Genomic DNA, 9,806 nt, shown 5'->3' on the forward strand with positions numbered 1-9,806 from the left:
CTGATGAGCCATTAAAGGAACCTACAGCAGCAAAACAAGTGCATGTGTTAAAGCAGATGAGGGGGATAAAGGCAGTATTGTTGTTTACCCTGCAGCCGTGATTCCTGGTTGGATAATGTAGGCCCAGGGTTTGAAGATAAATATTCACACCCTTTATGTTCTTTTCAAATGTTGCCACATTACAACCATAAACATATTTTATGTGACAGAGAAGCACAAAGAAGCACACAGGTGTATGTATTTAGCCCCAGTGATTCAACACTTTGGAGAATCGCTTTTTGCTGCAAATCTCCACCAGCTTTGCTCATCCAGGGGCTGAAACATTTGCCCCTTCATTTTTACTTCTTTTACTTGTTTATTTCCTTAAATAGTGTCAGGCTAGATGAAAAACATTGGTGAAATCTTTCAGCTTATGCTAAGATGGACTCAAATTCAAGTTCATTTAATCAAGGACAGCACAGTAAACAATATTTAAAAAAAAGAAAGCAAACCTTTTATGAAGGTTTTGCAGCCAGAGGCTAATTTGCAAATCCAGTCTGGAGTTTAAAGAGTCGTAATGTCATTTTATAGCACAATTAAGTAACTATGTTACCTTCAGTTGTTATAAAATGCTGTGTATATCAACTATGACTTAAAAAACGGCTTAAATTTGGACTCTGCCTCTATAAGAAGCTCCTGCTCGTTTCAGCACTCCGCATCATCACAACATTTCTCTGTAAAGCCGTTTACAGCCACATTTGGGAGCATTGGACTACGAAGTAGCTCCTCGATCTGCTCAGTCTGATGAGCACAAGTAGTTTTCCTCCACACATATTCATTCAACGCAGCCAGAAAGTGAAAAAAAATGGTTTCATCTGACTGGACCAGTTTCCTCCACATGCTTGAGTTTTGGTAGGTTGGCAGCTGAACTCTTTCCATTTTCAGAAGATGGATTGAGCAGATCTCTGTGAAATGTTTAAAAACAGGACATCCTTTCATAATCTAAGCCTGCTGTGTCCACGGAGATTACATCACACACAAGTGAACTGGTATTTACTACTCAGGTGACGTCTGAAGGCAATGAGCTGCACTGGATTTTATATGTTGGAGTAAAAGGGACTGAATACAAATACATGCATAAATAAAACATATAAAACATACTTTTGTTGGTTGATCACATAAAATTCAAACAAAATACCCTGAAGCTTGATATAAGGTGAGAAACTGTGAAAAGTTCACATGGTGTGGATATCTTCATTGATTCTAATTTAATAATTTTGAAAAAATAGTTATATCCATCCATTTTCTGTTCACCCTTGTCCCTAATGGGGTCAGGAGGGTTGCTGGTTCCTATCTCCAGCTGCGTCCCGGGCGAGAGGCGGGTTCACCCTGGGCAGGTCACCAGTCTGTCGCAGGGCAACACAGAGACAGACAGGACACACAACCATTCACACACACACTCACACCTAGGGAGAATTTAGTGAGACCAATTAACCTGACAGTCATGTTTTTGGACGGTGGGAGGAAGCCAGAGAACCCGGAGAGAACCCACCATTCACAGGGAGAACATGCAAACTCCATGCAGAAAGACCCCGGGCCGGGAATCGAACCCAGGACCTTCTTGCTGCAAGGCAACAGCTCTACCAACTGCGCCACTGTGCAGCCTGCAAAATAGTTATATATTCAACATATAAAAGTTTGATTGAATCAGTGAATATTGTTATATTACTGAAACTCTGCATAAGATGGAGATGAGATGATGAAGAAAACAAGAGCGCCGCAATCTGTTTTAGACTGACGTGTTAGAAATTAGTTTCTTCAGATATTAAAATCTTTCCCCTGTATTTCATTATAAAAACATAAAACTGTTGTATGTATTCTTGAGTTTATAGATACAGTTTCAAATTACACTCTTCATTTATGGCGCGCTTTCTAAAGTTTTATTTTAATGAACCTATATTTGTCTCGTCTACTCCAGAGTTGGAAATTTATGAGTTTGATTCCCTTTCCCAGTTCACAGATTCAGTCCCCAGTTGTGTCATTGAAAGTCTGCATCATAAAACTGCCTCAAGGATTAAAAGCCTCTTACAGAGGAGCAGGTTAGCTCCCAGTGCATCTGCAGGTTTTAAACATATGGGATTCGGGGGTGGGGGACTGTGCAAACCTGTTTCAAAAAAAGCAAGTGTGTGGCTGAGGAGAGAAGTCGTTGAAAATTGTTGCGTTTTTATGCTACAGAGAGTAAATAAGTGGATTTCAGCATGGACTCAAATAAATGGGGATTAGCAGGAAACCAATTCAGGGCAGCTTGAGGCAAAAACAAATAAAGTAAACAGAGGACTTTTTGCACGAAGTGACCTTCAGATGGCTTCTTTGACTCCCTGAATACATCCCACTGAGAGGGAAAGCATTTTATCCAATCAAAGCTTTTTTATATATATAAGATATCCATCTCAGCTTGTTGGATCGGCAGTTCCCTGTTTACCTTTTATCTCTGTATAACTGCGTTAACACGGGACCAGACCTGGCCTGTCCCAGCCAGGAACCCTCAAAGAAGGAGAAGACGCAGCTTCATCAAGAGACGAGCTAAATGTTCAGCTCAAGCTTCAAGCTAGAAAACAAAAGAAGCTTTAGAGATGAGATAAGAGGACACAACTATATAAATAAAGCTAAATCAGGTCTGAAAGATTCTCTAAATACATTTCCTCTTCTGAAAGTAGCAGGTTACAAAGTGCCAGTTTTCCTGTGGTGAGCTCAACCAAGAGGTTTGACAGTATGGCTCAAAACCATGAAGGTCGAATGCAACAAAACAGATTGCAGAGAGCTAATTCCTATTCATCTTGGTGATTATGAGTTTCAAATGAAAAAATCAGCTTCTGAGAAAATTTGACTACAACACAAGCCCACTAAAAAGGAGTTTTGATCCAGAAATGTAACTCTGTGCCACTCCATCTGTTGACGAGACAACCACAAGGAGAGAACAGCAGAACAGGTCATTGGTAAAAATGCTGGCTGTCCACTGTATCCAAACACATTCATGGAAAATTGAGTGGTAGGAAAAAGCACGAGGAAAAATGTGCTAAAGCAACAGCTGCCTATTTAAGACCTCCTCGACTTCAATTCACATCTCCAGCACAGACAGTTCACTGGCTAATTGAAATTTCTTTAAATGGGAAAAAATGTAGGTACAAAACAAAGTATTAGACTTTTAATAATTATTTCTCTTTTAAAACATCTAGCGGCTCTTACGGAGAAGCAGACCTTAATCCTTAAATACAGGCATTTTTTAACTCATGTCTCATTCTTGCTGCTGAGATCAGATTAGAAAAATATCAAACATCTATAGAAACAAAGGTTTTCTCTAAATAATTATGCAAGATTATTTTATTTCTCACTGAAATAGTCCATGTGCAGCTCGCTACAAACCAGGTTAAAACATTTTTTTTTTTGATGACAATAACCAGGCCCAACAAGCGAAAACGCTGTTTCAAAGCAACGTGAGTTTCCTGAACTTCACCATGCCGCATTGACGCAATAATTTATGATAAATGAGTCCCAACCATTGAGTAAATTTACTGCACATTACAGGAAATGAACATTTCTGTAACAAAAGGTTTTGCACTGCTCTTAATATTCAACTCTTTATGTAAAAATGCAAGTGTGTTGGCTCACCTCAGCTTACATGCTTTATATGATGTAATGTGTCGTCGTTTTGTTAACTGTATTGATCAGAAATTCCAGTCGCTATAGCTACAGAAATGTACACTTGTTTCAATTTTACATACAAGTAAAGCGCCATCTGGTGGCCACTTTTATACTGCAGCACGCAGAAGGTAAAAGAAAACGATGACGATCTTCCGCGTTTCAGAAAGATCCAAACCACTTTGGATGAAGAATTTTACTTGGAGCAACATGAAGGATAAAACATTTCTGAATACAACAAAACATGAACTAAAAGCAACATTTTTCAATGAAAGCCTCTTTATTAAATACTTTAATTGTTAGTGAGACTCAGTTTCTAATGCCGCAGTTGAAGTGTTTATGATCATGGAGGAAGCCCTCAGGTAGAGTTCCTGTAGAAGGACAACATGGCGTCTAAACTCTGAGGCGCGCCTCCAGAAACCTGCTGAGTCTGGCTTTCTTCTCCTGGAGGCGGCGGCTCCTGGGATGCGTACTGGGTCGGGTACCGGTACGGCGGGGGGAACGGAGGAAAGGCATGTGGCGGTCCTGCAAACTGAAAGGGAGGCGGCGGAGGAAACGGGGCATAAAAAGGAGGAGGAGGCGGATACTGAGGAATAAAAGGTGGAGCTGAAGGTAAGGAGCTGCCTGGAGGTGTGGGTCGTGGAGACAGAGAGGATGCTGGGGGATTTTCCTTCTGAGGCTCAGGCGGTGACGACACAGCAGGAGGTTCTGGTTTGTTCTCACTCTCAGGAACTTCTTCTGGAAATGGTGTTGACTTAAAGAACATGTTTGATTTATTCTGCTGAATTTTAGCCTTTCCTGGTTTTGGTCTTTTGTCATCAGCGAAGTACGCAGAGGGAGGAGCAAACTCAGAGTCTCGCTCATCTCTACGTCGGGTTTTCCATTCACTAAACATGAATTCTGGGGGGGAAAAATACAAAAGAAGCAAACAAGAAGTGTAAACGTCAGGAAATTCAAAGATTTTGAGCTTTATAGCAGTACTAACATAAAAGATTAAGTTGAAGAGTTATTTTTTTAGAAATTATTTAAAAATCAAGATGCCTTCTGAAGCTAGTTAGTTTTATTACCTAATTTACCCACAGAAATGTTAGATTCACATAAAAACATTTTAAGTTGTGGCCTTATGCTGAATGTACAGCTTGATAACGTTCGCTAAAAAAAGGTTCAGATTGTGATTTCAACTCCCGTTTTTCCATCACATCACATTATTGGACAATCCTGGGTAAAAATCCCCTTGTTATATTCATGATTTAATAATGTAAATGTTTTCTTACAAACATTTGAATAACAAGGTTTACCTTTGCCTCGGTCCCATTCTCTGACATGAGGGACTCCAGGTTTGGTGTCCCTCCTCTCCTGGATCTCCACCTCCACCCTCCTCAGAGTGCTGACCTCTGGCGGCACGTCCAGCTGAGGGATCGGTCCGACTGGCTCATCCTCCTCTTCCTCCACTGAAACAAGTGATCGACAACAAAACCTCACTAAAATGGTTGTAACTATTAGATATTTTACTTCACTGTAAAATATCTAATAGTTCAGTGAGTAATATATGCCAACCTTGATTTTCTTCCTCTTTCTCCTCTTCCTCAGTGCCATCCAGCTTCGCCTTCTTCATCTTCCTCTGCCTCACCTTGGCCAGTCGAGCCTGCAGGACGGCCTGCCTCTTCTCTTTGAGTCGTTCTCTTTTCGTCCGCTGATCTGTCGTCTGAAGGAGAGAACGGATGGAGCGGGAAACATTTCACATTCAACATGGAGCAGCTTAGTTGACTGGTCTGCAGTATAATCAGATGAAATAACTTCCTATCCCAGCATATTGTCAATAAGTGTTGATCCCATCATGAGGCTTCGGTCCTCTCTCGCAGAACAATATGTTTATGCTGCTTCTTACACGCCTCATGGCTACAAATATTGTGCGTGTTTTGTTATTGCTTCCATATTTCTGTTTATCGATGAACCCACCTGGTCTCTGAGCATGTCCAGAGTTTCTCTTTGCTTCCTGCGCTGCTCTTGGTCCTGAGAGAAAGCGAAGTAGCCCACACCGAGCTCTCGGGCCTCTGAGATGGTTGGAAAAAAAAATATGAAAAAAACACTTTAGATAACCCACATGATGTCCATAAATAGCCGTCTTAGATTTCTACAATTTATGGCTAAAGCAGAGTTTATGTTACGCCTGTGTATTTAAATAAATGTAATAATAACATCCCAGATCTTTGTGTAAAGTGTAATTCTAAAAGGACTCTCATACACTGCATGTGGGAATGCAGGCAAATCAATGAGTTTTGGACAGAGGTGAAAGAAATAATTGAAAAAGTTTCTCTCAAAGCAAATCTCACTGGATCCTAAATTGTTCCTGTTAGCTTTATACCCTGAGAAGCACAACTTTAGTAAATCAGAATGTACTTTTATAGATATAAGCTCATTATATATATACATATATATAATGAAAATGTATTGCATTGGCTTGGAAAAATGTCAACAGAGCCAGTGCCATGCAGTGGTTAAAGCAGGTGTCGTCTAATTTGCCACAAGAAAGAATAACATACGTTAGGAAATCTAAACAATATCTTTATGGGAGGACTTGGGGTCCTTTCATTAATTTTATTAAGGACTTGTTAGAGGGTTTGTTTGAGTTTTGATTTGCTGGAACCTGCAGAGTGCCATGCTGAAGAGACGTGTACAATTACATCTAACCTGGTTGTAATTTGCTTGAATACCCCTGTTTTTAAGAAGCTGCTTTTTGTTCCCATGTCTGTCTCTTTTTTCCCCCTTTCTTTCTTTGTTTTTTATTTTTCTGATATGAGAAGGAATAATTACTGTAATAACTAAAAAGAAAACTTGTTCAGACAGTTACATGATTGTATTTCCAAAGTGGAAAATCTCAATAAAAATATTTTGGCAAAAAAAAAAAAAAAACAAAACACTTTAGAACCATTTCACATTAAATGGAACTTCAAATGTTTTATTGTCTTAAATGGGAAACTGATTTGCTGTATATCAGATGCAAAGTGCATTAATGCAGGAAACGGCTTCCAGGTGTAAGAGTCTGCATGCTGGACCTGAACCACTGCGGTGTTGGCAGATTTCTGCTCACCTTGTGCTCTAATGTCCTCGTAGTGGATCGGTCCAACCGGCCTCTTCATGGCCTCCTCCTCCTCCCTCTCCCACTCCTGCCGCTGCAGCTCTCGACGCATGTCCTCTGAGAGTAAGCTCTTGTCGTTTGGGATTATCCTATGAAGAGCAGCAACGAGGTGTCATAAACACATTACATGCAGCAATAAATAAAACACAGAAAGACGATGCCATAAAAAGACGAACTTGATATGATGGCACCTAGTTGAAAACACTTCCCAATTGAACTTCTTCATACTAGAACTGTTGCCTTGGTTTCACTAAAAATGAAACCAAAATGTGTTTCACTGATCTTCAACTTTTAATAGACATCTGTAACCCTAGAATGTCCAACATGGCACTTTCTATAAACTATTTGATCTTTTTTTATTTTTAACAGGAAAACAGGAGTAGTTTCATGCAGGTTTATATGACTGATGTTTATCTGTCTCTCATTAGGAGTGGACAAAAACATGTCCAGTCTCCTCTTCTTCTTCTTCTGTCTTTATGTGCTGCCAGAGTGGCTGATCTCACTACATTCATAAAACTTCTCTTTGGTCTTCCTCTTTTCATCCTCAGCGTTCCTCATTGTTGGTCCAGTACACTCACCATCCCTCTTCTGCATAGATCCAAACCGTCTCAGCTACTCAACCTGATCAGAGGAAAAATACCAAACGCTCGTTAAAATATTTACCCTTTTCCGTTAAGATCCTGGTCCATTTTCACAAAGTTTGGCAGATCTTTCTTCATGCATCTTCTAGACCGTCCCAAAGCATCCACATAATCCACCCTGAAAAGATAAAAATACCATTTACCATTATTTTATATGATTTGAAAAGCCATGTTTGACTTGAAATTGTTAAAGATTTAACAAACATAAGTCAGCAGGACTTTTCTCAGCTTGATTTTTTTTTTATTTAAAACATGAACCCCATAAATCCTGCAGTAGGTAAAGATAAAGCTTTCTTCACCCAATGTCAAAAATCAGACATTACCATTCCTCATCTGGATTCTGGGGAGGAGGGATGGGTGATAACCGGGCTTTATCCTCATCCTCATTCTGCATCTCCTTCTGCGCAAGACTTTCTCTCTTCTTGTTGATTATCTTCTGGGTGAAGTCGACGAGGTATAGCGCCTCCGTCTCTTCATCTGACAATTAATAGGAGAAGCACAACCCAAAGCAACCTTTTATTACATGAACAGTTATAAAAGGTTACAAAATATCCATATTCAATCATCATTTGCTATATGATAGGGACATGTAAACTATGCAAATTAAAATTAAGTTGTTTTCAACAAATTTCACAAAGTAAAAGTCTGAAAAGTTTGGCCAAATGCTTTCACAGAACACCCAATCAATAAATATTTAATATTCAAACCCACATTTTCAAATGGAAAGCATACACTGGAAACAATAGTGGTTCATGTAAACTAGCAGGCTTCACAAAGAGACCATTAAGTAGCCAAGAGGCCTATAGCAACTCTAGAGGAGCTGCAGAGATCCACGCCTCAGGTGGAAGAATCACTTAGTTGTGAACTCAAAAAAATCTGGCCTCTGTGGAAAAGTGGCATAATGAAAGCCATCGTTGAAAGGAAGCTTTAGAAAATCCTCTTTGCTATAAGCCTCAAGGGAGACATAGCAGGCATGTGGAAGAAAGTACTCCGGTCAGAGGCAATGCAAACTGAGCCATCTGGCCTATATCCAAACACATTACGAAAAGGAATACAAACAATGCACATCACGTACAAACATGGTGATGGAAGTATCATGCTGCTAGGTTGTTGTTATTCGCAGTGACAGGAAACACAGCCAAAGTTGATGGACGAACCAAAAAGGTTTAAACTTTTCCCACTTGAGTATAAACTTTCTTGCTACTTCTCTTGTCTTTAAAGTTTCACTACCAAGCAGAACACAAAAACAACACTCAGGTCTAACAAAACTAGTTTTGGTTATCACACATTTCGTGTAAGAATGGCCCAGTCAAAGTTTAGATCTAAATCCAGTTGAGAATCAGTGGCGAGACTTGAACGTTTACAAGAATTCTCCATTTAACCCAGCAGTGCAGGGTTTCATCTGTAAAAATATTTTAAAAACTGTGTAACATCTGCACAATGACGCACTACCTTGTGTTGATCTGTCATAAAATCCCAATAAACACAAATGAGGTCTTGATAATTAGCTTATCCAGAGTTTATAAAGAATCAACCTGGAAAGTCTCCCTTTGTCATCTGGTCATAGAGTCTGGCCTTCTCCTCCAGTTTACGCCTGTGATGGATCAGAAATAAAAAGTTAATATTCTTGTCTGACTGAAAGCATCAAACCTTTCTGTGAAGTGGAAGATGAACTCACCTGGCTGTATCCAGAGTGACCTGCTCCTCTGCCAGCTGCTCTGCATCCTTAGCAGCTCTAGCTGACACGCCAGCGTTTTGTTTAATCCAGATGTTGGGTTTCTGAAAGTGTAAAATAAAGAGAAAAATTCAAGTACGTCAGAATATTCGTTAATAATATTTAAGGGAACGAATTCAATTTTACCTTAGAGGTGGCTTTCGTCTTGAGTCCAGCATCAGCATTTTCCTGACCGAGTTTCTCCCGTTTAAATTGTTCCTGCTTTCTGTAAAGCTCCGCTTTAAGGTCCACCAGCTGCAGAAACGTTGAACCAATTAATGTACATTTTCTTAAAAAGTGCGCACGTATCAGTCTATAGTTGGCGTTAGCAGGGCCCTAGCTAATGTAAGTTGTTTTTGTCGTTTACAAAACGTCAAGCTTCATAACAAAAGCCTAAATGACTAATTATTTAATGTAAACTTCGATTAACTTACCGTCGAGGCTGCTACTTCAAGAGTTTTCTTTTTATCCATATTAACTCTATAATGGATCATATAATCTACTGCTGAGCTACCATTAGCTTAGCCATGCTCTAACTCCTTCTTCTTTGCTAATATTCTTAATGACTAGATGCCTGCCGCTTGTGCGCCATCTAGTGGACACGTTCTACACTTACACGTTTTTGGAGGACATC

General features: G+C 39.7%; 1 protein-coding gene across 2 annotated transcripts; it reads right to left on the bottom strand.

Annotated features, from left to right (window-relative positions):
* Positions 1-2,479: 2,479 nt before the first annotated feature.
* ccdc174 (coiled-coil domain containing 174) lies at positions 2,480-9,785 on the bottom strand. 2 transcript variants are annotated; one of them, XR_006371235.1, is made up of 12 exons: positions 9,607-9,785; positions 9,320-9,427; positions 9,137-9,237; positions 8,994-9,052; positions 7,782-7,935; positions 7,481-7,576; positions 6,770-6,906; positions 5,638-5,732; positions 5,236-5,383; positions 4,977-5,129; positions 3,649-4,578; positions 2,480-2,587 (listed from the first exon to the last, which is right to left on the bottom strand). XR_006371235.1 is itself a non-coding variant. In XM_044123389.1 (11 exons), exons 1-11 carry the CDS (start codon positions 9,664-9,666, stop codon positions 4,037-4,039), a joined length of 1,653 nt encoding a protein of 550 aa, XP_043979324.1. In that variant the 5' UTR covers positions 9,667-9,785; the 3' UTR covers positions 3,346-4,036. The 2 variants fall into 2 exon arrangements, 1 of the variants encoding a protein (XP_043979324.1); XM_044123389.1 differs by lacking the exon at positions 2,480-2,587 and having other exon boundaries at positions 3,346-4,578.
* Positions 9,786-9,806: the final 21 nt, after the last annotated feature.

This window comes from Gambusia affinis, linkage group LG07 (assembly GCF_019740435.1).
Source record: "Gambusia affinis linkage group LG07, SWU_Gaff_1.0, whole genome shotgun sequence".
Taxonomy (NCBI): domain Eukaryota; kingdom Metazoa; phylum Chordata; class Actinopteri; order Cyprinodontiformes; family Poeciliidae; genus Gambusia; species Gambusia affinis.

What these genes read in the sequence shown, in the direction of transcription:
- ccdc174 (XM_044123389.1), bottom strand. Translation starts at nt 9,666, where the DNA reads ATGATCCATTATAGAGTTAATATGGATAAAAAGAAAACTCTTGAAGTA. An exon ending in GACAAAGGGAGACTTTCCAG is followed by an intron (nt 7,936 to 8,993) that starts GTTGATTCTTTA and finishes ATTAATTGTCAG; the next exon opens with ATGAAGAGACGGAGGCGCTA. An exon ending in CAGGATCTTAACGGAAAAGG is followed by an intron (nt 6,907 to 7,480) that starts GTAAATATTTTA and finishes TGCTCTTCATAG; the next exon opens with GATAATCCCAAACGACAAGA.